Source organism: Polyodon spathula, chromosome 1 (genome assembly GCF_017654505.1).
Source record: "Polyodon spathula isolate WHYD16114869_AA chromosome 1, ASM1765450v1, whole genome shotgun sequence".
NCBI lineage: Eukaryota > Metazoa > Chordata > Actinopteri > Acipenseriformes > Polyodontidae > Polyodon > Polyodon spathula.
Window position 1 is genome coordinate 31590308 of NC_054534.1, and position 27975 is coordinate 31618282.

Genomic DNA, 27975 nt, shown 5'->3' on the forward strand with positions numbered 1-27975 from the left:
ATGCACGCTTTGGCAGACAGCAAGCTTGTCACTGTTCAGTTGTGAGTGGAGGTTCATGTGTATACTACTGATTGAAGCGTATAGAGGCCACCAAAAAAACATCTTTTCAGCACTTTTTTTTTTCCTGTAATGCAGTGCCTGGCAGAAATCTGGGGGGAAACGTGACCAGGCGTGCCCCCCCTACGTGTCTCCACTGCCACCTACCCCCAAAAAATAGGAAAATGATGAATAAAAAGTAAGCAGCTGAAACACGGGACCACCACCCAGAGCATGAAATGCACTGAGGGAGAACCCAGCCTCTCCAGCCTGCCATGCACCCTGCAGAAACTAAATATGAACCGCTCGGAACTCGGGTATGGAAAAACCCCCTACTTGCTGGTAGGAGGAAATCTTAGGGAATCCATGGCTGGGGTAGTCCTTCGTCCAGGCTCTTAAGACGGCTGCCTGTTTGGCCTTGCTGCTCATGACTGAGAGGCCAAACAAAAAGAAGCAACATTAATGCAAGCAGAGTTTTTATGGCACTTGGATAGGACTTGTTGATTAGTGGGCGGATTCTCCTTCCAGAAATACAGTTTTTCCATCCAAAACTTGGCAGTCATTTCACTGTGTTTCTCTGTTCTTGTTCTTCTCTCACTGCCAGTAATCTTGTCATACTGTATATTGCAAGGGGTGGAGAAACAATTCTGAATGTTAAAATTATTGGTAATTAATAAAAACAGAGAATTCTGTTCATTAGCAGCATACATTAAATAATACAGCATCACGGGAAGGGGGAACTAGGGTGAAATATGCTTGCAACAGGCTGGTTTACCTTGGCTGTTAAACAAGTTAGCACATGCCTAGAAGAGACAATCTTAAATTTGAAAAGCACTTTTACTTTAAATATAGATATAATAGCGCGGTTAATAACAGTTTCCATTCATTAAAGCTGTTTGTGATTGTGATTGTACTTCCTGGCATTGCCTAAGTGGGGAGAACCTGAACAACTGATGTCATAGTTACCATAAACATTTCTGTTTATTTTAAATTATATATATATATATATATATATATATATATATATATATATATATATATATATATATATATACAGTGCCTTGCAAAAGTATTCAGACCCCTGACCAATTCTCTCATATTACCGAATTACAAATGGTACATTGAAATTTCGTTCTGTTTGATATTTTATTTTTAAACACTGAAACTCAGAATCAATTATTGTAAGGTGACATTGGTTTTATGTTGGGAAATATTGTTAAGAAAAATAAAAAACTGAAATATCTTGCTTGCATAAGTATTCAACCCCCACACATTAATATTTGGTAGAGCCACCTTTCATTGCAAGAACAGCTTTAAGTCTTTTGGGGTAAGTATGTTCCAACTTTGCACACAGTGTCGGAGTGATTTTGGCCCATTCATCTTGGCAGATTTGCTCCAGGTTGTTCAGGTTGGTTGGACGACGCTTGTGGACCGCAATTTTCAAATAGTGCCACAGATTCTCAATGGGATTGAGATCAGGACTTTGACTTGGCCACTGTAGGACATTCACCTTTTTGTTCTTGAGCCACTCCAATGTTGCTTTGGCCTTGGGCTTGGGACCATTGTCCTGCTGAAAGGTAAATTTCCTCCCAAGCTTCAGTGTTTTAGCGGACTGAAGCAGATTCTCTTGCAGTATTTTCCTGTATTTTGCTCCATCCATTCATCCTTCAATTGGAACAAGATGCCCAGTCCCTGCTGATGAGAAGCATCCCCACAGCATGATGCTGCCACCACCATACTTCACTGTAGGGATGGTGTGTCTTGAGGCATGGGCAGTGTTAGGTTTGTGCCACACATAGCGCTTTGAGTTTTGGCCAAAAAGCTCTATCTTGGTCTCATCTGACCACAAAACCTTTTCCCATATCGCAGCTGGGTCACTCTCATGCTTTCTGCCAAACTCCAGACGTGTTTTCAGATGGTACTTTTGAGTAACTGCTTCTTTCTTGCTACCCTCCCATACAGACCAGTGTTATGCAGAGCTCTTGATATGGTTGACTGGTGCACCATTACTCCACTCCCAGCCACTGAACTCTGTAGCTCCTTCAAAGTGATTGTTGGCCTCTCTGTGGCTTCTCTCACAAGTCTCCTTCTTGTTTGCGCGCTGAGTTTTGAGGGACGGCCTTTTCTTGGCAGTGCCTGGGTGGTGTGATGCAGCTTCCACTTCCTGATTATTGATCCAACTGTGCTCACTGGGATATCCAAACACTTGGATATTATTTTGTACCCTTTCCCTAATCTATGCATTTGTATTACTTTATCTGTAAACTTCTGTAGAATGCTCTGACACTGACACAACAAAATGTGAAAAAAAGTTCAATTGGGTGTAGACTTTCTATATATATATATATATATATATATATATATATGCATTTTTACAGTGTAGCCATGGTGTGCCGATATATTATTACTGTAGGTTTACAGTTTGAGTCATACAACTACAGTGCATTCCAATGAATTGCTTTCCAATGATAACTGCATATTCTTGTTAACTTAAAAAAAAAAAAAAAAATGTAAAGCACATTTCCTATGAAAATGCCCATGCAGTAGATTCCTGTGAAATGCAAATCCCATGTGCCTCACAGTTTTATGCATTTAACCAGAATAAGGAACATACATTTTCAAAAGAAATGTTCTTCACAATTATATTCAATTATCAGTAAACAATTGAATGTATTACACTTCATCACAGTTGCCTTCACTGTTTTTATAAAGTACCACCAGCTCACATACACCTGGTTTATTAAAAAAAGTTTGGCGTTTAAGATGATCACTTTGCTGTTTCATTGGTACAGCAACAGCTGTTTGCATTCAGCAAGACTTGAAATGTACTGAATGAATTTCTAGAATGCGCAAATACTAAAGTCTTTTCCTACATGTTGGTAGTAGGGAAGGCTAGCCTTGTGAGTTTTTCCTTACTTGTAATTTAGTCCTACAGCCCCTATGTGTCGATATAGCCTCCACAGTAAGCCACATAATGAACAATCATTAAACAATCATCTCATTATGTTACTTTAACCTTTTGAATTGCTCATCCCATTACTACAAAGGACGTATCATCAGATTAATAAACAGAACGCTGTAGGTGGCTACTGACATTTATTTAACCCTTACATCCCTCTAAATATGTAACAGGATTTTAAAAGGATTTTTTTTTTTTTATATTATTTTAGAAAAACCATAAGTGTAAATACATTATTTATAGGGTTTAATTTACCAATACACTTTTACGCAAATCATTTAATAAAAAACAAATGACATTTTGTTAACAGAAGAGAAGATATTATTTTTTTTGTTTTTTTTTTAATAGATGTCCCATTTCTGGCACTGATCCCTGAACAGTATAAATATTATAACTATTTATTGGAATCAGGAAACCTGTCTTGTTTGGTTTATTACTGGTGCTAGGTTTTTTTTTTTGGTATTATTATTTCTGCCTCAGCAACCAATTGTGATGTAATTTGGTTTAACATGCATTATTAAGAGAATAATAACCTGGAAGGAATTGTCTTTCTGCCTGTCTGCATTGCACAATTACATGTAGATCAGTGATTTACTTTTTGTTACTTTACAGCCATGGTGGGAGGGTGTATATTACTTGTTGACTTGTTAATGTTCACATTCTCTTTATTCAGATAAGAATAAGGAATCTGTAAAAAAAAAAAAAAAAAAAAAAAGATTATTATTATTATTATTATTATTATTATTATTATTATTATTATTATTATTATTATTATTATTATTATTATTATCAGACGCTTTTATCCAAAGCGACTTACAGAAATTAAACAAAATATAAAAATACTAAAACATTTTTTTTAATTTATCTTATTAGAAGGAAAAATAAAATAAAAAATAAGAATATGGAGAGAAATGGCAACAATATACCGAAACACCCTGCAAGAGCCCAGAACAGCCAATGTCCTTTCCCGATGCTCTTACACTATTGCCACGCATGCTGCCTGTCACACCGGCAGGGAAGATGAATCTGTAGCTATCCATAATCAGAAGCAGCAGAAACAGGTGTATGATGGATGGAAGTGAAAACAACAAAGGTCAACCCCCTAGGTTTAAAAGTATACATTTCTAACAGTTCATTTAGTCTACACTGCTGTATTTTATAGGACTTTCCCAGCAGTCTATGGGAAAGCACAGTAAGTGTGCGTCAGAACTTTTCAAAGAATATCAAGCAGTAAAAGCCTCTGAGGCCAGCAGGCTGTAAACGAGAACATCTGTAAATGTGACCCATTTTTGAACAGTGCATGCGGAGCGAATGCTGTGCTGTTTGTTGTTCAAAGAAAATAAGTGTTAGAATTTTTAAATAATGTACTGATTTCTTACAAGTACTTATTATTTGTTTCACTGTTGCTACTGTGTACTGTATGTGAGTTTATTCATTTTATGAAGATAACCTCTACAGCACAGGTTTCTGTGGATGACCTGCAACTTCATAGCTTTTCTATTGTTTGTGAAAGTATCTAATATGGCATGTCCTCTTTCTAATGATAAACTTAACCCAGCCTAAGCTGTTGTATTGGCTTTCCAACATGTTTTATTTTAAAACTATATACAGTGCAGAGAAAAAGTTTGTGAACCCCTTAGGATTTTCACATATTTCACATATTTCAAACCTAAAATGTTATTAGATAGTAATCTAAGTCCTAATAATAGATAAAGATAACCTGATTAAACAAATTAAACAAAAACATGATACTTTTTTGACATTTATTTCTCCTCAAATGATTCAACATTCAATATCTATGTGTGAAAAAGTATGTGAACCTTTAGATTCAGTAGCTAGTGGCACCCCCTTGAGCAGCAATGACTTCAACTAAGCTTTTCCTGTAACTGTTGGTCAGTCTCTCAAATTCGTTTTGAGGAATTTTGGCCCATTCCTCCTTACAGAACAGCTTCAACTCGACGACATTTGAGGGCTTCCTTGCATGAACAGCTCGCTTCAGGTCCTGCCACAACACTTCGATGGGGTATAGGTCCGGACTTTGACTAGGCATTTCTAAAATGCGTAATTTCTTCTTCTGCAACCATTCTTTTGTAGATCTGCTTGTATGTTTAGGATCATCGTCTTGCTGCATGACCCTCTTTCGGTTCAGCTTCAGCTCACGGACGGATGGCCTGATGTTCTCCTCTAGAATCTTCTGATACAATGCAGAATTCATGGTTGTGTCAATGATGGCAAGCTGTCCAGGTCCTGAGGCAGCAAAGCAGCCCCAAACCATCACACTCCCACCACCATGCTTGACGGTTGGGATGAAGTTCTTCTGTTCGACCACAGTGTCTGGTTTTCACCATGCTTGACGGTTGGGATGAGGTTCTTCTGTTTGACCACAGTGTCTGGTTTTCACCAAACTTAACGTTTCTCATTGAGGCCAAAAAGTTCTACCTTATACTCGTGTGTCCAGAGAACATTTTTCCAGAAGTCTTGTGGATCATCTATGTGCTCTTTGGCGAACTTCAGACAGGGAGCAATGTTCTTTTTAGAGAGCAGTGGTTTCCTCCTGGTTATCCTGCCATGAACACCATTCTTGTTCGTCTTTTTCTGATAGTTGAGTCATGAACACCACATTAGCCAAGGCGAGAGTGGCCTGCAGATCCTTAGATGTTACTGTGGGGTTCTTTGTGACTTCCTTGATGATTTTTTGGTTTGTTCATGGAGAGATTTTGGTAGGACAACCACTCCTGGGTAGAATGACTCTGGTCTTAACTTTCTCCATTTGTAGACTGTCTGTCTGACAGTGGATTGGTGGAGCCCCAAATCCTTATAAATGGTTTTGTAACCCTTTCTAGACTGATGAGCATCAATAACTGTTTTTTCTGAATTCCTCAGAGATTTCTTTTGATCGTGGCATAACGTGTTTCCACACACCTGTATGGTGAAGACCAAACTCTCAAAGTTTCTGATCTTTATATAGGGTGGAGCCTCCCAAACTCACCCCTGATGATCTACCTAATTATCTAAACACCTGATTCTAATTATCCCCTTAATTGAGCTGATAAAACCTGGGCTTCACTTACTTTTCCACATACCCTGAATCTTAATTACTCATTGTTTGTCTAATTCATACATCATTTTGTTTCAACAGACAGGAATTGGTTAATATAAACCCTATTGGATATTTAAGAAAAGACTGGTTTTGATTCAAGAAGGCTATCATGGTAAAACTATGGAATTTCCATAATTATCATTGGGGTTCACAAACTTTTTCTCAGCTCTGTGTGTGTGTGTGTGTGTGTGTGTGTATGTATATATATATATATATATATATATATATATATATATATATATATATATATATATATATATATATATATATATACAAACACACACACACACACTAAAAAAAAAGGTAATTTAGCAGAAACACAGTGCACTAGTTTCAGGGTGGTGGAAATAAGATCACTATTTAAATCAATAAAATAGATCTAGTGTTTGAGATATCTGACCTTTAAGTGGCAGTCCTTATACTTCTTATACTGCTACCTTTAATTTAGTGTTTTGGTTTACTTCTGGCCCAAAATCAAGAAAGCAGTATTCACTGTTAAAGTTAGTAATGTACAGTAGATGCAGGTAAGTAATGCAGTGCTAATATAATCTGTGTCAATGTTTTAATTAATATTTCAAATGCGTTAGACAGATAATTTGTACATTTTTTGTTTACTAAATAGGGATGTAATGACTAATCTCACGATATGGTACATATCACAATATGCACAATACGAAGCACGATGCGTGTGATTATCCTGATTGGCTACTTGTATGATGCATAACAAAATTTGGTGATCTACACTGAGCGATAAGATATATCATGTAAAAAAAGTATTGTGATTCATCAATGCACAATTAATCGTTATGCCCCTATTACTAACCATTGCAGCCTAAAAGATCAAGAGTTGCTGCAATTACTTTTTTTATGCAAGAAACCCCTTTTCATCTCTGTTATTTATACAGTGTAGTCCTGTGGTGGCAGCAATTGTTGACTATGTGATGTGCCCATTTAACAGTAATTAGAATGCAGCTATTACAATGTTGAAATGATAATGCATTACAGAACTGTATTCATTATGTAGACGATGGAAACTACAGCCAAGTTGTCTAATGTAGAACTCATTATGTGTGATGCATTAGTTGTCTATTCTAGAACACAAGGAAAGGAATGCAGCAGATGTCACGGACTGCCCACAGTCCTGATACCTGATAAAAACAAGTCTGCACCGCTTGACTGGAAGATAAGTGTGGGGATGCATGCAATTCACAACTTCCGGTTTCATCAGATTAACGGTACCAGTAGCAAAAATGGTATGGCTTGTAGAGATGACGTCATTGGTAGATTTCCACTGGAGGTGAAACGTGTTGCCTTTGCCAGTGTATGTAGTTTTTAGAAGTGAAGTTGGTCCATGCATTTCCCACTAGTGTGCTATGTAAACTTTGCTATTCATAAACTCAAGTCTGCGTGGTTGAGGTATAGTGCTGAGTCTAGCTCCTGGATAGCACACTGTGAATTTTAGAGATTTTTTAGCAGCTTCAGGGAAACTCCTTCCCTTTGATGTGGGATCTGAAAGATGTTATTTATGTGATGCTGTGGTTAACAAGAATACCAAGCTGATGATTCAGAGACAAAATTTTCATTATGGTTTCAGAAAATCTATTGGCTAACCTGGATCTTGTTCATTTACATCATATCACCCCTTATGAAAGTATAACAGGGTAATTGAGCAGTTTTCCCACACTTTCCCAGTGGCTATTTCATGGTTTGTATTGTTTTATTAACATTGGTTTACTATGCCTGTCTGGGTTTAGCAATACTCACCTATGCTTACTCATGTTTTACCCTGCTTTCACAAACCTTTATTAAACTATTATATGATTTGTCTATGGTAGTACAACTCCTTCCATTACAAGTACATGAGGTTAGATGTACTGATTGTAATCAAGTTCTAACATAGCTGTTAGTGATGAAGGTGATATTTACTGATGTTGCTGTACTTAACAATCTGAAACTAACTGTGTGCGTTTTATTTCTATGATGGATTTTGAGTAGAGTCTAGTCGTGTACGTCATTGCTGTTTACAAGGCATTTTGTTGAAGGCATTTTGTTGTTTCTTTATCAGAGCCTGAACTTGATGTTACCGCATCGCTTGATGACATCTCCGAAGAGCTGAAGGAGACTCTCCGGAAGCGCAGACATGCGGGGGATGATGACTACAACATTGAGGTCCTCTTGGGGGTAGATGACTCTGTTGTGCGATTCCACGGAAAGGAACATGTTCAGAACTACCTCCTCACACTTATGAATATAGTGAGTATCAATTTAACTTACTAAAAGTACTGGACCAAATTCACACAACATGTAAAGTTTGTACCATTTTTTGTTTGAGAGAAAAACAAAATGATAACAGTACAGAGTTAGCAAATTAAAAAAAAGAGTGAAGTAGAGTGAATATATTCAGCTTTCCACAACAGGTGTGTAATTTGATCGTTTTTGACAATTTGTAAGCCTGGATAGCCTGACAAGGGAGATCAGCGACTGACAGCTGCATTTCAAATTTTCATGGAGATGATCTGTAGAAGAGCCACTGTGGTTGTGCACATTTCAAGGAACAGGGGTTATATTTGTATCTTCAAGTTAGTTATAAGAATGTTTATTATGATATATTTCCTTCCATTTAAATAGGATGAAAAATTAGGTGAAAACAAATAACATAGCTATCTAAGACAAAATTTAACAGCTGTTTGGTTGACAGCAGGATATGTATTTGACCAGAGTGGGGTATTTTAGTTAAAGGTTCAGGGTGAGAAGATAGTAGAATAATATCCTTCAGTGTAGAAGTTTGTAAAACATAGTAGTACAGTATGTACACATAGTTGTAAAACATAATTGTATATATAGAAAATAATTTTAGTTTTCAGGAACATAATTTAAGGTAAAGGTATACTTAGGTTGTAGGCATCTATTTGCTTGACTTTTGGGCCATTTGGTACAATCCCCCCCCCCCCCCCCCCATACAAAAAACAACAAACATGTATTTAAAAACGAGCATGAAATGTATTAAGGATATATTTGTACATACTTGAGAGATAACATATTGTTTACAGGGCTGTTCTTTGTCAGGCAACAGATACAAAACGTTACTATGAATGTAAAAACAAGTTTGAATTGTCAGTGTTTTTCCTTTTGTAATTCCAGTAAATGTGTTGACATGTATGAGCCAGTATCTTTAACATTATTGTGTATTATCTTGTCAGGGTAATACAATATTTTTAAACGGCAAGTTATAATTTCTCTTCATGGTTCTAACTTGGAACTATGCAGCCAGATGTGGTCTTTTATAAGTTTAACTCTATATGGGTGTTTAATGATATATTATTTTTAGATTAAAGCAATTTCCACACTTTTTTTTAACCTTTTTTTAACTTTTTTTAGTAGAACACGTTCCTCCTTTATAGACTTTTTAAATACACTGCTTAGCACATGTTGATTTTTAAAAACCGTTGCACTGATAAACACTATTCAGAGAGGAGACCCACCAATGGAACGAAATGAACGATGTATTGAATTGACAGATCAACATGCCTGTAAATGATTAGTTATTATTACTATAATCTACTAACTGTAGATGAAAACTAGCCAGCAAGCAGGACACGTGGCAGTTCACCTCACAGAACTAAACCACCCAGCACTCAGGTAAGGAAAATCCCCCTGTGTACCCACATGGTAACAGGAGGAAACCTTAGAGAAATCGTGACCAATGGTATCCCTTCCTCCAGGCCCGAAAAATAAAACCTCTGAAATGATCTTTAACAATTAACACTAGTATTTTTGAGCAGTTACTGTGTCATTGACATTTTCGGATACACAGTTCGTAAGCTGCGGAGGCCCATCTCCCTGATGCCTTGATTAAATGTGGAGAACGCTCTGTAATCTGCTGAAACAGCAGCGCCTATTCTGAAGAAGTGTCCAGGGTAGTTGCTGGAAGGAAATCCAGCATGGAGTAAATCGGACAAGATATAGAATATAAAAAATTATGGAAGTCCTGGAGACCATTGTTCCCTCAAAAAAAAAAGAAGGGGATCTTATAGATGCATCGTTAGGTAGCTATAAAAGCAGAAAAAGGACAATATAATGAGTACAGTATGATTCCATTATTATCAGAAATAATGAAAATATATATATATAATATAATGCCTATATTTATAATGTAGTTCATGCAATGTATAGACTGCCCATATCCACTCATCTTTTGACACAGATTTTGATATATATATATATATATATATATATATATATATATATATATAATATATATAATATATATATATATATCAGATATAACCAAAACCATCAAGTTTCCAAGAGAAATACAACACTATTGTTGTGTGATATACAGTAACAGGTTTAAGTAATTTTTATCGTCTTTTGTTATCCTTTATTCTCTATTGTCCTCTACCTGACACTGTCACAATAACAAACTGTTCACCAAGAAGTGCATATTTACAGTCTCTTGCACTAGCTGAGAACCCAGAGTCTGAATCCTGCTTAGGTCACAAGTGAAATGGTTTTGGTTGTCTCAGCTTGGTTTTAGTGGGCTGTAGTCTGCCTCATATATCACACGATTGAATGGTCATGGAAGCTGAACTTTTTTTGAATAGAGCAATACAGTATTTACTGTACAATGCACTTGCCATTATTTGTACTTTCACCCTTGATAATGAGATGCAGATCTCAATGGGCTCTCATCCTGGTTAAACAAACTAATTCCTCATCTTATAAGTGTGAGAGGCCTGTAGCAGTTCAAGGGGTATTATGGGGGAAGCTAACTTTGTAGTTAGTTATGCTATCCCAGTGAATAAATAGAAATCGCTTCAGTCTTCAGTGCTAACAGTCCCGAACTTTTCATAAATAATTACAAAAGTAGTTTTATTTAGTCCAGCCCTGGATGAACTATTTTTTTTTTTGTTCTATGTATGGTAGTGTAGCTGGACAGATGAAACATTTCCAAAGAAAGGCTTTCTAAATGGGGAAAAAAGCACCTGAAAAATGTACTACATTTAGTGGTCTGATTATTGGTCTATACAGTACAGTATGCATGTGGAGTATATATTTGAACTTAAAAATCTAACTTTGTTTATTTCTAGAGAAATGCTTGCATTATTTGCCCAGCCACATGTTGGTCCCAAATCCTGCCTGTGGCAGTGTGCATCATTGTATAAGCATCTCTTTGACCAGAAATGGAAATTTCATGCAGCCTGCAATTGTTTCTTTGCCAGTGTATTAGAGAGCAGAACCAGTGCCCACTCGGAGGCCTGTAACAATGAGGCAGACCCATCATTTTGTTGAACAAGTGCCACAGTTGATATTATAAGTAACTACTTTCTAAACTGTTTTTGGCAGAGTGTGGGGACAGTCTGAAAGAAAATGTACTAGATGATAGAGCACTTAGTGGAACATGAATCCAGAATCACAGAATTATTCCCCAAAGAAAGTACTCTCTTTTAACAAGATTGCACTAACTTTTTGTCCTTCAATGTCCCCTTTCATCTAACTTAATGGAAGATTGCTTCAAAATATTATTTAAATGTGGGTTTAATGAGGTGTTATTGTTTGCTATTGCATTAAGGGATGCCAGATGTTCCAATTAGTAAAGGAAAATTGAGCCTTGAGATACACAGTTATGCAGTCCTATCTCTACCAGCAGGTGTCACTGTTAGACTGTGGAAATAGAAGAACAATAAGCTGGTTGTTTTTAAGATATATTACAGCATACAAAATGAGTGATTGCATCTGCAGGAAATGCAGACATCATCATGAAATACAATACATGTGTTATAATTTATACCAACCCTTGGGTTTCCTTTGTTGACTGCTTTGTATAATTCCCTTACAGATTTATATTCCAAATCTGTAATATTATCACTTTAGTAGGCATTGTATATGTTAAAAAAAAATAACGTGTATCCCTTGTAAAAGTTTCAAAAAGTAAAAAGTTCTGGGACCTTAAATTCCAATAAATCCCTTGGTCTTTAGTCTTCAGTGGATTCTGAGGAATCTATTGTCCTCTTTATAACTGTACAGTGCAGTAAGTACAGTATACAGTTCTTACAGCTACATTGATAACAAGGGAGTGAATTCTAATACAAAATGCAATGAAAATTAATATAAATCCCAACAGAAAAAGCATCAAAATTCAATAATCCATTATGTTTCAGGCAAATATAACACTTAATAAAATTGCCCACAAATGCTTAAACACTTAGTTATGCCACTAAACAATATACCTGGGTTCAGTGACCACATTCTGATTATAAAAAAAAACAAAAAAACAACCAGCCACAGCATGATAGCTGCTTTCAGGATGCAGTTTTAGGCCTGCAGAAACAGAATGTAGGTAATGGCTTTACCGCATGTCCAGTGAAATTATTATATAGCATCATCATTTCTATGTTTTCGAAGAGCAGAGGGGAAAGCAATACCATATTGGTGCAATACATTTACATCAACAGTAACAACAATAATAATAATAATAATAATAATAATAATAATAATAATAATAATAATAATCTGTTCAGTAATAATCAATAATAATCAGTCATTCTGTGCAGGAGTCTGGACGTGCAATGAAGGAATAGTGTTATTATTACAAAAATTAAGTGATGATTGAACCCAATCCCAAAGTGAAGTAATACTCACGAGCCAATTATTAATCAGAGAGGGGCATCTTTATGAGATAGATACTCAGCTATCTTTGTGTTAAAAGAAAATTACAATGACATGATTACATTTCTGTTGTACCCCAGGTGTCTGTGCTTTTTTTTCATTCTTTTATGTGTCATACTTCAGATCCCTGAGGTAGAATTCAGTAATACCTTTGTAATAACATTGTGCACTGATATACAGCTTTTAAAAGTGTATTTAAGTCTGTAGGTGTTGCTGTTCTTGGGTAAAAAAAAAAAAAAAGAATACTTGTTACAATATCAAGTGTAATTAGTGCTGGGGGATATGTATGTATTATTTTATGTTTTTAATATATTTTAAAAATTCTGACCAATACTTAAAATATTAATTCCTTTTTTTTAATGAGATGGAATTTCTTTTTACATGAAAGTAATCTCTCAAGAGTAAATTAAAACCAGTAAATTGGGCTTGTTTAAGAAACATGTGACTCTGTTTTAAATCAGACTCTTATGGAGAATAGCAATGGGTTACAGTGTGAGTGAGACAGAAAGACTGGCATAAAGAAAGGCAAATGATTAATTTATCAGAGTCCTTGTATGTTCTATATATTAATAATATTACCCTTTTTTTTGCGCGCGCGTTTTACACTGTTTGCATACATTTGGAAAAGTGTTATTTTGCTTAAATTATTGGGAGTATCAGATTGGGGGTATATATGGACGTGTCTGTCTGTATGTACCGTACATCTGTCTGTCCGCATGTACTGTACATCTGTCTGATTGTGCTGTATGTCTGTCTGTCTGTATGTCACACTTTTTTGATGTATCTTGTGAACACAAGAAATAATTTCACATACTGTAAAACAGACATGTTGATATTCTTTAGCATGATATTAACATCTTAATATCATGGTATTCATTCTGTGTCATTCTGTGCTGAAGTCTCACTCCTAGGTTACTTCAACATTTATGTTGACTTGCTTTCTTCCCCCCTAGTGACCAACTTTAACACGCTTCTGGACTGTCTTGGGCTCTCTCAATCTGTCAATGTCCCCACTCACAGCTGAGGACAAACCCTGGATCTGCTCATCACCAGGGGTCTGGACATCTCCAATCTCTCTGTCTCAGATATCTCTCTCTCTCTCTGACCATTTCTTAATCACTGCTAACATTAATCTTCCTGCTCCTTCTTCCACTACTGATGTTATTTCCTTCTGTCCATCCTCTGGCACCGGAATGTGTCTCTTCTCCCCCTCTAACTGGTACTCTTCCGTTTTTGGTTGATGATGCGGCGATCCTCTACCACGCAAGAAACATCTTAACCGCCCATTGGATACGCTCGAACTTCGATTGCTTAAGTCTGCCTGCCGCAAGCTTGAGCACAAGTGGAGGTCGTCTGGACTAACAGTTCACATCGAGGTCTGGACAGACTATCTCGGTAGCTACAGGTGTGCGCTCGCTGCTGCCAGGTGGATATCTAAATCTTGAATGAATATATACGAATGAATATATACGTCTTGAACAAATATCCAAACATTAAAATTCCATGGTTGTTCTGTACTGCTTTATTAGCAATATCTTTCACAAGTACTTAATACAGTAATATTATAACTTGTATCAGTTTACTGGGGAACTCAAGAAATGAGATTCCAATTTCTGCATCATGTAGATTATTTATTTTGACCTCCAGCTGCCTTCTCAAATGTGGAATTGTTTGCTTATTTTGGCAGCTAATAACATGAGACAAACTACTAAGTTCTCCAAGGAAGCTTCTACCAGATTCTTATCCTAGTGTTTTCACATGGTATTTTAAAAATACATACACAGTTGTTATGTGTCACCATTCACCCATGACAGTCTGTATGACAGCCTGCTATGGTAGTAGTTCTGCATCAGGGTTGTCAAACTTCTTCATTCACCTAGAAAATAAGTTATTTGCTATTTGTTTTGCAGACCTGAAAAACAAATCACATTAAATGCTACAGACCGATCAATGGAAATTATTCGACGTGGCTTATATGCACTATAATAAACTCCTATTGTGACCAAAGCGTTGCATCCCATTGCTTTCACAATCAACAAGATTTTAACTTATTTGATCGAAGTGTGCCTGATATATAGAGTGCAAAGCAGGTAATGAATGAGAGGCATATTAATGTTGTAAGATGCCTGATTCTTCCCGGCCCTCGTGTGACATACTTCTTCTAGACTGTAGTTTAAACATTTTGGGGTCTATCAGTTGATCGAAACACTGATACCATTTAAAATACAGTATGGATTTGTATGTGTCTGGTTTATTACTTCACCGTGGATATTTAGTGCTGGTGAATGTACTGTACAGTAGGGAGAGCTCTATTTTGATTTTCATCTGCCTCTTTTTAGACTTAATTTGTAATTCACAATCAGTTACATTTGAATTAATTACTTTATTTATTCATGGCAAATGTATCATCCAATGTGTAATAGTTTTGTGGCAGTAATAATTAAAACTTTGGCTGAAGTGGCCAACTTTCAAATGCTACTCTGCATTCTGAAAATCAAAATGTGTGAAAAATAAACTACCTCAGACGCACTGCAAAACAGAAATAGCAATGGTGCTGTCAAATTAAGCTGCTTTTCTAAAAGAAAGGTTGTGGTGGCAAACACTGCCAAGAAATTTGAATATGAATGTCTAATGTTCCTTTTTCTGTTTATAAAGATTGACAATCCTTCTTCACTGTATTTGCGTGGTTGCTGCATTTTATGGTTCCCCACTGCCACATCAAATAACTGTGACTGTTCCCTAAGATTCATTATAGTTTGTTTCAATTCTCAAATAACTGTGACTCTTCCCTAAGATTCATTATAGTTTGTTTCAGTGCTCAAATAACTGTGACTCTTCCCTAAGGTTCATTATAGTTTGTTTCAATGCTCAAATAACTGTGACTCTTCCCTAGGATTTATTATAGTTTGTTTCAATGCTTTTCACTGAGGTATCCTGCTAGTGATTTATTTCTCTGACAGTACTGCATTCGCTAATTGTATGTGGCAGTGTGTAGGGGTTCTTTTCAGTTAAAAGTTCTTCTTGTGCCTTTTTCTTTTTCCAGAACTGATTAAATTTACAACTAAACTGAATAGCCAGCTGCAGTGGTTTGCAGAAGTATTCACCCCTCTGAAAAGTTTTGACATTTTGTTGGCATCTGAGCGTACTCCACAACGCTTTCAAATTAGACTTTACATGTAGAATCTACACAAACTACTCCACATTGATAAAGTTAAAAAAATTGCATATAGAATATAAATAAGTAAGATTTACAGAGAAAAACAGATTAATCTCAGTGGCATAAGTATTCAATCCCTTTGCTACTGCAGCCCTAAATCAGCTCAGGTGCAAATGATTTGCTTGAAAGGTCACAAAATTAGTGAAATGGTTTCAGCCTGTGTGTACTCAAAGTGGTTTAACTTGTAGATAATTTCCCTTGGATATATAAAGACTTTCAAGCTGCAACTCACATAGTGATCCAACAAAGCAACCATGAAGACCAAAGAGCTTTCGAAACAAGTCAGGGATAAAGTGGTAGAGAGGCACAGCGCAGAAGGGTACAAGAAAATTTCAAAGGCGCTGATACCCCTCTCAGCACAGTGAAGTCCACAATTAAGAAGTGGAAGATGCATCATACCACCCAGAAACTACCCAGATCAGGTTGCACTCCCAAACTGAGTAGCCGGGAAAGCAGGAGACTGGTTTGGGATGTTACTCTGAAGACAACAATGACCATGAGAGGTCTGCAAAGTTCTGTGTCCGAGATGGGAATCAGTGTTCACACATCAACAATAAGCCAGCCCCTACATAAAGCTGACCTGTATGGACAGATGGCAGAAGAAGCCATTAGTCAAAAAGCCACATCTTAAAGCATGTAGATGGTACTGCAGACATGTGGAAAAAAGTTTTGTGGTCAGACAAGACAAAAATGTAACTTAATGTTCTTGAGTGGCCCAGTCAAAGTCCTGACTTGAATCAAATGAACAATTTATGGCGAGACTTGAAGATTGCAGTCCATCGATGATCCCCAACAAGCTTATCAGAACTGGAGCAATTTTCTGTGAAGAATGAGCAAAAAATCACCATCCTACTGTGCAAAGCTAATAGAGACCTATCCAAAAAGACTCAGCAGTAATTGCTGCAAAAGGTGCTTCTACCAAGTACTGACAAGGGGCTGAATACTTATACAACCAGTGCATTTCATTTTGTGCATTTTTTTTGCAAGTTTTGGTGACATTTAACCTCCTCCTCACATAACAGTGTTCAATTTAACCAGTGTTTCTGCAACTCACTGTAAATGTCAAGGAAGGCTTTTATACAGACTGCCTTGCTACTTTTATAATGTCAGTTTCCACTTGCTTGAAACCAGTGTCTCTGTGGATTGGTTAGGAGACCCATTCCCCTCCTGCCATTGCCCATACATAGCAGTGCATAATTCTGTACTTCAAGTTCTTTCCGCAGATAGTTGTCAAGGTAACTGCAGTTATTGTTGTTCTTTTAAAATCTGCGGTCTATACTTGACATTATCCATCAATGCCATCCAATTTCAGTGCTTCTGTAGATCTTTCACTAATCTCTTTTTCAGATTCAAAGAGTATTGTATTGAACTGTTAATTTCCCTGGTGTACCCCCTTTACGTGGCAGTAATGGACGCTGACACAGACTTGATTACATCTTTTCTCAAAGAAGAAATATCAACTGACAATATTTTATTGATTATCTGTTTTCTTTTTTTCAAAACGTGTTTGTTTAAAAAAAAAAAAAAAAGCATTTTAATCTGTTTGCAGCGTTTTAAAATGTAGTTTGCCTAATGGTATAAGCGTCTTCAGATGGTGATCTGATATTTGGTCTATTGTCAGATTTTTAAAAAAATGTATTAACCCCAGCTGGATAAATAATAGTTAAAGAGTGACTATTTATTTCTGCAATTGTTCAGATTATCCAATTAGTGTTTGCCTTTGTATTTAATCACATATGGTATAAAATATGCAAGTTTTTAAACACTGTATTTTTCCTGTAAGATTATAAGTTTGTATTCTTTTTTTTTAAAGTTGTATGTGTAAGTTTCTTTCTTTTTATTTTTAGGTCAATGAGATTTACCATGATGAGTCCCTTGGCGCACATATAAACGTAGTGCTGGTGAGAATGATTATGCTTGGGTATGCAAAGGTAAGACCTTTCTACAAAAATACTGACAATGTAATGTGTGTCATTCATTCTGATATTTTAAGGATTAAAGCTGTAGTAAATTACAAATCTCTGAGGGTGCGCTTTTAAAAAAAAAAAAAAAAATTACAAGAACAGTGATAAGTAATGTGATACAAATTTTTGAAACACCTACATAACTCAATTGAACAATTTGGAAAGGAATCTGTAATTACTGAGTATTAAAGCGCTACAGGCCTGATGTATTCATTCTATCAGTCCATTAGCCTGATTGAAAGAGGAAACCCATCAAGGAGCTTGGAGAGTGTCTGCCGCTGGGCATTCTCACAGCAGAAGTCGGATCCAGATCATTCAGAGCATCATGACCACGCTATTTTTCTAACCAGGCAAGATTTTGGACCTGCTGGCATGCAAGGTATAGTAAAAGCTTGGCAGGTTTCAAACTTATTTTTTGGCCGTGCCTTTTTTTCCTTTCTACTCTTCTATCTGTGCCTGGCCTTATATCTCAGTCTCGGTCTAAATTAATGTAGGATTGAGTTACAAACTGAAAATATTCGGTTTTTAGTGATGTTGTGCAACAGACAATAGTGCACACTGGCAACTCCCAGGTTATTGAAAACATTAGAAAGCTCTAAATATGCACTCAAGTTTTACAAAGGTATATTTTTCCCCAAGTTGATATTAAGCTTAATGTAATTCAATTATATGACCCCATCATGTGATGAATGTTACAGAGTGAGATATCAAAAGTGACATTCTCAGAGGTTTGGCCTCATTGAATCCTATTATATTCTGATAGTTAAGCTTACGGTGACATTATTAAGTTTTACTTTGTTATCTTTATTTATGTTTTCGTTCATAAGAATATACTCTTAAAGCATTTATAATGTAGTTGCTACTAAAAGGCTGTAATGATGAAATGACATATAATTTGGGCTTCTGATTTTCAGTTTTAATTGAAAAAAAAACGATAAAACACCCCAGATACAAAAAAAACAAAATTAAATCGGTGTATAGCCAATAAACACCAGTATTCACGTTGACTTCACTTCTTTCCCATTAAAAAATTAATAAATCTACTACGACTACAATAAAACTACCTTTCCCAGTGCATTTGGGCAATGTCCCTCCTTCCTGACTTGTATCTAAGGTATCTGAATGCTTTAAACCCATCCCAACTGCTGAGTGGCAGCACATTTCTACATTTCTATTTGAGACTCTGCTTGCGAGATTTAAACAAGATTACAATTAGGAACGGAGAAGTGTTCGCGGGATTTAAATTTAAATTTTAAATGTAGGGAGGATTTAAAACAAAATTGCAAATTGTGGTGAAATGTAAAAAACACACAAAAACCCAGAAGAATGTGCCCCTGACTGTAAGGACCTTGCTGAGGAAAACAGCAAAGGAAAGAAGGTACAACTTAATTACTGTCGAGTTACTATACATATTGTGACAGAAAAAAACAAACAAACGTACAAGCATTTTGGAAAGTAACTGAAAAACAATAATTTCATAAAGTATATAAAAAGTGAAAGCACAAAAAAAAAAAAATTCGGGGTAACTTGAAAATAGCTGAAAGTAATCACAGAGGAATAAAATTAATTAAAACGAAAAACAGAAGCCCTACATATAATACATAACACAGTTTTGAAAGTGGTGATCGCCTTCATGGAGAAAGCCCAGCAAATAAGAGGAAAAAAATAGATGCATACATTATTGAATTCCATTTGTCCTTTTTTAGGCTATGCGCCGGTAACAGGCATGTGTCATCCTGTACGTAGCTGTACTCTGAACCATGAAGATGGATTTTCTTCAGCATTTGTTGTGGCTCACGAAACAGGACATGTGTAAGTGTCTTAAACAAATGTCAGACTGCTTTATATAACACAATGTTCAGCTCTAGCATGTAAATGTGACTGCAGTTATCAGGATAACATGCATGTTTTTTTTTTTTTTTTTTTTTTTCAAATCAGTAGCAGAGGTGGCTCACATAGAATTTGGCTTATATTTCTTCATATATTTGCAGTAATCAGGATGTCAGATATACAGTACGTGGCACTGCACTATAAACTAAAAAGCAGTCAAAATACACTGTGAGCTATGTAGTGTTAGATATCACACTGCAACCTGGTTCTATAAGTGATGGAAAGCCAGGGTCAGTTTAAGGCCCTCCATTCATAACTCATTTGATTTGAAATGCCTCAGGACAATCTATTGTGTTTCCTGTATTTATCAAGTTCAAAACACTGGTCCCTGGGATACCTATTAAAAGCTTTCATTCATCTGAGATCCATATTTATCACCATAGCATTGAGCTGTTTGAAACAAAGGTAGTTTGTTTACTGTAATGTCAGGAGTGCCTTGGGTTACTATTGGTTACCTCATTTTAGTATAAATAGAAGTAACATGATGCTATTTGTTTGTTTTATTTAGGGAATTTGTAATGTTTTGTTTGTTGAAGAGTTTATGGATGATGACCTGTGTATAGTAATGCACCTTTTGTATTAGATTAAAATGTTCCTTTTGACGATATTTGTATGGGATCAGCGCAACAGGCAACACTAATATTAATTAAGTCATTCTGTATGGACTGGAAGCAGGGTCTTAGCTTCATTATCATATCATTGCAAAACACATTTGGGATAACTGAATACTTGTTTATGATTTGATATGCATTTGTCTAAAATGTCTGCATGCTGACATAGCTTACTGACAAAGGGAAAAGTTGCACCGAAATAAGAGAGTTCAACAGGTAAGGCAAATCTGTGCACTTACCGCAAGAAATATGGATTAGTAAAGAAGAATAAGAAAGACAGCTACAAGGTAAACTTCACAGAACAAAGTGAAAAGATATGCTTCTTTACAGTGTGTTTATTGCTGTTCACTTCATTGGTGTTTCAGACTCGGAATGGAGCATGATGGCCAAGGCAATCGCTGTGGTGATGAGACAGCAATGGGCAGTGTTATGGCTCCTTTAGTTCAGGCTGCATTTCACCGCTACCACTGGTCTCGGTGTAGTGGCCAAGAACTCAAGCGATATATTAAGTAGGTTTTTTTTTTTACTGATCTATTTTATTTTATAGCATCAAGTACTTATATAACACATTTTATATAGGGCTCACGTGTCGGCTTTGTTGATTTTACTTAGTATAGATAGCTTGCACAGATTTATCATAAAATACTATCCAACTAATATTATCTGAAACATTTTTAAATCTGCCCTATAGCTCGTATGACTGTCTTTTGGATGACCCCTTTGAACATGACTGGCCCAAACTTCCAGAACTGCCAGGAATTAATTATTCAATGGATGAACAATGTCGTTTTGACTTTGGAGTTGGATACAAGATGTGCACAGCAGTATGTTTGTTTGTTTGTTTCTTTCTTTCTTTATATATTTATTTATCAAGAATACAAGTTTATATATTATATAGACCTACATTATATAGTGTAACATGTTGACCACCTGATGGAATATAACAATATACTGCCGTTATTAAAATTGAAGCTAGGCAGTGTTTTCTCGTTACAAAAGTGCACAATTTACAGACTTTTCATTATAGATACTGCACAGAGCTGCATTTTATATCGGAAGCTTTGTTACAGTAATCACAATACTGTTTAAACTGGCATGGTGTATTAAGTTTGGGGACACACTGCACAGACTCATTTGTTAGCATTCTTTATTTATTTATGATACCTGACTTCAGTTTCAATCAGCCAAACCTACAAAACATTTTTCTTGGTTCATGAATATTAATTACTAATTTTCTTAAATAATTATTTCTGTAAAGAATAATTAATCAGTATCACCTGGAACGTCCCATGTTAGCCCTTTTACATTTGTATTAGATCAAGTGATGAAAGAGGGTGCAGTTTGTCGTCTGCCTTAATTAAATACAGAATGTGACATGTTTTCTTGGCCTTAGACTTAATGGGGAATTTAACTCGACTAAAATGTTGTGTTACAGGGGGTTAATATCCTCCCTCCATAAAACGTGTATTTGTTTAATTATATTTGTTAATTGTTTATTATTAATTATCCTCTGCACCTGGTGATTACTGTAAAGTAGAACCAGATGCAGGGTATTTAAAGAAAGCAGCCAGTTTGCTCAGGGTTGCTGGTGTGTATAGAAGCCCGCTTGATAGTATGCTCAAGCATATAAAAAGAAAAGACAGTGTAAAACCTTTTGATTTCATGTTTAATAAATAAACAAAAATAAACACCTAGCTTATTTCGAGCACTAACTAAACATTAACTGCCACTCTAAACTAATCACCGGACAGCTAAACTGTTTGCTGGCTGCAAAACACACAGTTTTACAAATCAAAAGGTTTTACACTACCTTTTGTTTTTATACACTTGAGCACACTAGGGGCTTCTATACACACCAGCAGCCCTAAACAGACTGGCTGCTTCCTTTAAATATCCTGCACCTGGCTCTAATTTACAATGAACACCAGGTGCAGGGGATAATTAGTAATAAAACAATTAACAAATATAATTAAATACATGTTTTATGCACGGATGATGTTAACCCCCTCCCTGCTGTGTTGTAATATACAATAATGTTATATTTTATGTTTTAGTTTCGGACATTTGACCCATGCAAGCAACTTTGGTGTAGCCACCCTGACAACCCTTACTTCTGCAAAACCAAGAAAGGGCCCCCACTAGATGGAACAGAGTGTGCACCAGGACAAGTAAGTTTTACATATATTCACTGGGACTCCCTCCACAAGTACTGTATATGCATACAACTCATTAAAACAAATGTCTGCTGTGTTGACTGCTATGTTTTTAATACACAGTGGTGCTATAAGGGTCACTGCATGTGGAAGAATACCAACCAGCTGAAACAGGATGGTAGCTGGGGATCCTGGGCAAAGTTTGGTTCCTGTTCACGAACCTGTGGAACTGGGGTTAGGTTTAGAACTCGTCAGTGCAACAACCCCACGTAAGTTGTCTTTCAGCCTGACAGAGACAGCTGTGAAACCCATTTACAAACACATTTATATGCTTCATCCAGTGTCGCTTTCTTAGTGCTTAAGAGTTGGAGGGGAGGGGGTGAATGAAACACAGAACACAATATATTTCAGGTAAACGCACTTAGATATATGAAAGAGAAACACTGTTCCCCAAATCAGTAAATTTGAATGATGAATGACTAAAAAGCACCAGTGCCATGCAGCTTTTTCAAACAAACTCATATTAAATCATTATGTGAAAATAACTTTGTGAAGAAAGTTCTCGAATACCTGTCATGTCCAGTTTTTGTCATTCTGCTGTTGAAAAACCACCCTGTCTGTGTCCAGGGACTGCTTAACTTGCAATTCGTTTTAAGTGGGTAATCATAGATATAATAAACTTGAACACAATGTTTAAGCCTAGTGTTTGAGGATCATTTTGGCACGGCTATATGAAATGAGCTTTAATGTGTAGTGTGCAACAACACAAATCTTTGGTCCATTGCAAAATAATAAACTCAACTCTTTTACATGCCAGGCCTTCAAATGGAGGTCAGGATTGCCCTGGTATAAACTATGAATACCAGCTGTGTAACACAGATGAATGTCCAAAGCAGTTTGAAGATTTCAGAGCACAGCAGTGCCAGCAGCGTAATTCATACTTTGAGTTCCAGAGTGCAAAGCATCATTGGCTCCCCCATGAACATCCAGACTGTAAGTCAAAACTTGTTACTTTTTAATTATTATTACATGTACAGTAAGGGTAGAATTTTTAACATTTTTGATTTGTTGCGGCTTTGCTTTCATTGGTGACTCTTTGATGTAACTATGCACTGTAGAAATGATTGAAGTAGTTTTAGGTGTCTCAACTGAATCCATATTGTCTTTCACAGCCATTAAAAGGTGCCATCTTTACTGCCAATCAAAGGAAACAGGAGATGTGGCCTATATGAAACAGTTAGTCCATGATGGGACACGTTGTTCTTACAAGGATCTCTACAGCATCTGTGTGCGTGGTGAATGCGTGGTGAGTGAACAAACTCACATTAACAATTTCAGAAGCTGAAAAAACTTGAACAATACTGAATGTTGATGTCAGGTGCAACTCAAATTGACACTGTTACAGACAGTACTTATCAATGCATACTTAAAAAAAAAAGAATTTCATTTTTTCCTTCTTAAATGTTAAGACACATCCTAGCTAGAATTGTAAAATGTATTAAACAGACAGAACCACTGCTGTGAAAAGTAATAACATCAGACTAAAAAGACAAAAACAAAATGTAGATGAGTCAGTGGAAACCTGCAGCCTGACATGTTGTCGGTATGGAGACCTGCAGGTAGCAGCGCAAACTTTAGAATGAAAGACAATTTTATAAAACTGCCAATTATGATTGGAAATGCATTGTAATGAAACACTGTACTCTTGCTTTATTCGAAACTCCAGATCACTTGGTGGTAATGGCAGGTTGCTTTCTCCAATTCCTTCTTGATGAGTTCCAGTCTATTATTCTCTCCACCTCTCTACTATATCCACCGGGAGGTTGGAGATTATATATATATATATATCTATATATATATATATATATATATATATAATTATATAGAGATGTTTTTTTTTTGTTTCATCTCTCTCCCTCGCCTAGAGACTCGACCGCCTCCAGGACTCGCCTACTCATCTCTGGAGACTCTCTCATCCTTAACTTATCGCACAAGTTAAATGACTCCGATATTAGAATCTGGAGCTATGGAGTTGGTCTTTCGTTTTGTCTTTTTGTCTGTCTTACAGTTTTACATACCTTTAGAGAACAGTCTATACAATTGTAATGAAATGTGGTAGGACATTCTCTAGCACAAGTTATTGAGCATTTCAGTAGCCCTTGGTGAGTTTTCCACTGCACCTCAACGCCAGTCCATATTTGTATAATATTGCCTTATCACCCTTTCAACCCGAATAAGTGATAACTGAAGCATTCATATTGAAGATGAACATGTTTAAAGAGGCTGTAATTAAGAATTAAGAAGGCAAATGTAAACCTTGCAGTAAAGGCATTAACATGTATTTTGCTAGAATAACTGTATCTTTAGATGGTGTGCTTGAGAAGACCCTTCATACATGTATTGATTGAATACATCTTAGCCCTGAGGAAGTTGTTCCCAAATGTGCATACAGACCATGGTAAGCTTATGTCTTCTGGACTGCAAATCTATGTTGTCTTCTTGTGTTCTCATTCCACAGAATGTAGGATGTGACAGAGAGATTGGGTCAAACAAAGTTGAAGATAAGTGTGGAGTTTGTGGAGGGGATAACTCGCACTGCAGAACTGTCAAGGGGACTTTTACCAGAACTCCAAAAAAACCTGGTAAGGATGTTAACTGCAATTCACTGCTCTGTATGGAAACCATTTTTTAGTTCACTGTCAATTGATTTTCACTGACCCAATTGTGCTCAGTCGAGACTTACTCACTTCATCAGGTTACTATTTCTATAGAAATTTGGTATGACAATATATGTGCACACTCCTCAAAAGCAAAAAAAATTAAAAATGAAATAATAATTTCTAAATCTGTAAAACCATTTGAATCATGTTCTGTGAGAAACACACATGACATAAAAACTAAGCAGAAGTACAAACAACCCATCACCAAAGCAAATCACCTTCTCTGAGGATTCTAATGTCTAAAAATGAAAATAAGAGCACTGGAACACAAAATTAAACTCCTATTAAATCGTCTAAATATCCACTATCAGTGCAATATGTAAAATAACTTTCTCATTCAGTTTTTGTTATTGATGCAAGTATTGCTGAAATGTTTGTTACATGTCATTATTTTATAAATTATTGCTGTTGTATACCAAATATGCTATTATTAATACTAACATGACATAAATGTTTTGTTACCCCCACTATGATTTTTACTTACTAAGCAGTAGGTAATGTTTTGCTACTCCCTTGTTTCAGTTGCACACTGGTAATTACTGAAGACATTACCTTTCAATGAATGTACAGGTTCCATCTGATGCCTGTCTCCGTCTACTGAATGTTGTGACTAAATGACCAGGCTGACCCTACAGTTAATTTATTCTTCAAAACAGCAGTGTGAGCCCTCGCCTAGAAAATGGAGCCGTACCAGACAGCTACATTTATCATATATGGCTATGAAGGGGTGTTTTAAATGCAGATACAAACAAGCCAAACCAGTGCCTTATGCATGGTTGATAAATCTGGATTTAATTATGTGTGTGACAATTCCAAACTTCATGCGTACGATCAAATCATGTATTCACGGAACAAATGATAAATATAGGCCCAGATATTTTTAAGACATGATTCAAGCAACGCTGTCAAGACAATGAGATAATTTTGTTTGTAGGTATGCTCTTGATGAGATTACTGCATCAATGTGGGCGTACAAATTAGTGCAAGATCCAAACAGATATGTCTGTTAAAGAATATTTAAGACCATAATATAGTAAAAGTCCCAGGAGATGAGGACTGCAGTTTTAATAATAATCAGATAAACCAATTTTATGTAAACGAGGTGACTTCTGTTTGTGTCTTGTGTGTCTGTTATGTATGCATAAGGAAGGTGGTCTTAACCCCTCCCTTTGGTGTTGAATGGGATTATAAATCAATTGTAGAAGTTACAGAATCTATTAGTCAGAAAGTTACAACTTGCAGTACAAATACACTTTAGTAATGTCTGTAGTTATCTTTTTTTTTACTGTTTTTTTCTTTAAAAAACAAACAGATGTAAATATTAATGAATCTTCTTTTTAACAGGAAAGCAATTAAGCAAGAGATGCCAAAAAGAAATCCATTTGTTGGAAAACAAAACCTGCAAGTATCCAGTATTATCTAACCAACTTTTGTTTCCGATAGTGACATTCTTTTTCATTGACTGTACATTATGTTAATACTTTTGCAAGTTTGTCCAAATTTGCATATTCATTGTATTCAGATGTATTGCAAACACAAAGCAAATTTGCAAATGTACAGGTGTGGAAGGGTAGGGTGCACTGATTTATTTGGTACAGTAGATGGCGCTGTTATGCTGTGGTCCCAAATACCGACAATGGGGTGGCACGCAGTGATTACACTGTGTAACAATTATTATTTTTTTTTGGTTCCTGGGCAGTAAGTGTTATTTTCTAATTGCTTATGCCTCAAAAGTATAGAAAATGGCTATTATTCCCCACAAACTTTGCTTTTGTGACCAGGACAGTGATATTTTGAAATTTACCTATTTTCCAGAACATTCCAGATAGATTCAGTGCTGAGTAAACTTGGAGTAACTTCTAGAACTTTCCAGTAATAAAAATAGTAGTATAAATACAGGGGCCTTAAGCCCACCAGTTCAGTTTAGTTCCAGCTGCCTAAGTGGATACATATCTGCATTTTTCTGAGATGGCATCAAGAGGCTGCAATGGTGGCATTCCTGATGGGTCTCCAAGATGGTTTTACCAAGTTTCTCTGCTATCTTTGCCTTTGGGACAGCAGGGACACCAAGGCGCACTACCACAGGCGGGACTGGCTACAGTGGACCGAGTTCTCTGTGGGGAGGAACAACGTCAAGTGGGAGCCACTGGTGGACCCCTGGAAGGTGCATTTGCCACCACTGCACATCAAACTGGGCCTTATGAAACAATTTGTCAGAGTTCTAGATAAGGAGTTGGCAGCCTTCAAGTATCTTCAAGACTTCTTCCCTAAGCTGTCTGAGGCAAAGGTCAAAGCCGGTGTCTTCGTCGCACCACAGATAAAGAAGATCCTGGAGTGCAATGAATTCCCCAAAAAGCTCACTAATAAGGAGAAAGCAGCTTGGAACAGCTTTGTTGTAGTGGTTCGGGGCTTCCTGGGCAATCACAAGTCCAAAAACTATGTGGAGCTGGTTGAGACTCTGGTGAAGAACTACGGCACAATGGGCTGTAGGATGTCCCTCAAAGTCCATATCCTTGATGCTCATCTTGATAAATTCAAGGAGAACATGGGAGCGTACTCGGAGGAGCAAGGCAAGCACTTCCACCAGTATATACTGGACTTTGAACGCCGCTACCAAGGACAGTATAACGAGAACATGATGGGAGACTACATTTGG

General features: G+C 36.5%; 1 protein-coding gene across 1 annotated transcript in view; it reads left to right on the top strand.

The window, feature by feature from the left end:
• LOC121317269 (A disintegrin and metalloproteinase with thrombospondin motifs 3-like) overlaps window positions 1–27975 on the top strand; it is a 101610-nt gene that overhangs the window by 50909 nt on the left and 22726 nt on the right. Inside the window, exons 5-15 of the mRNA XM_041253019.1 lie at window positions 8161–8348; window positions 17829–17912; window positions 18168–18324; window positions 19652–19757; window positions 20812–20955; window positions 21138–21270; window positions 22501–22614; window positions 22723–22868; window positions 23417–23592; window positions 23772–23905; window positions 25118–25241. Of these exons, the coding sequence (XP_041108953.1) occupies window positions 8161–8348; window positions 17829–17912; window positions 18168–18324; window positions 19652–19757; window positions 20812–20955; window positions 21138–21270; window positions 22501–22614; window positions 22723–22868; window positions 23417–23592; window positions 23772–23905; window positions 25118–25241 (1506 nt within the window). The remainder of the gene's footprint in view (window positions 1–8160; window positions 8349–17828; window positions 17913–18167; window positions 18325–19651; window positions 19758–20811; window positions 20956–21137; window positions 21271–22500; window positions 22615–22722; window positions 22869–23416; window positions 23593–23771; window positions 23906–25117; window positions 25242–27975) is intronic.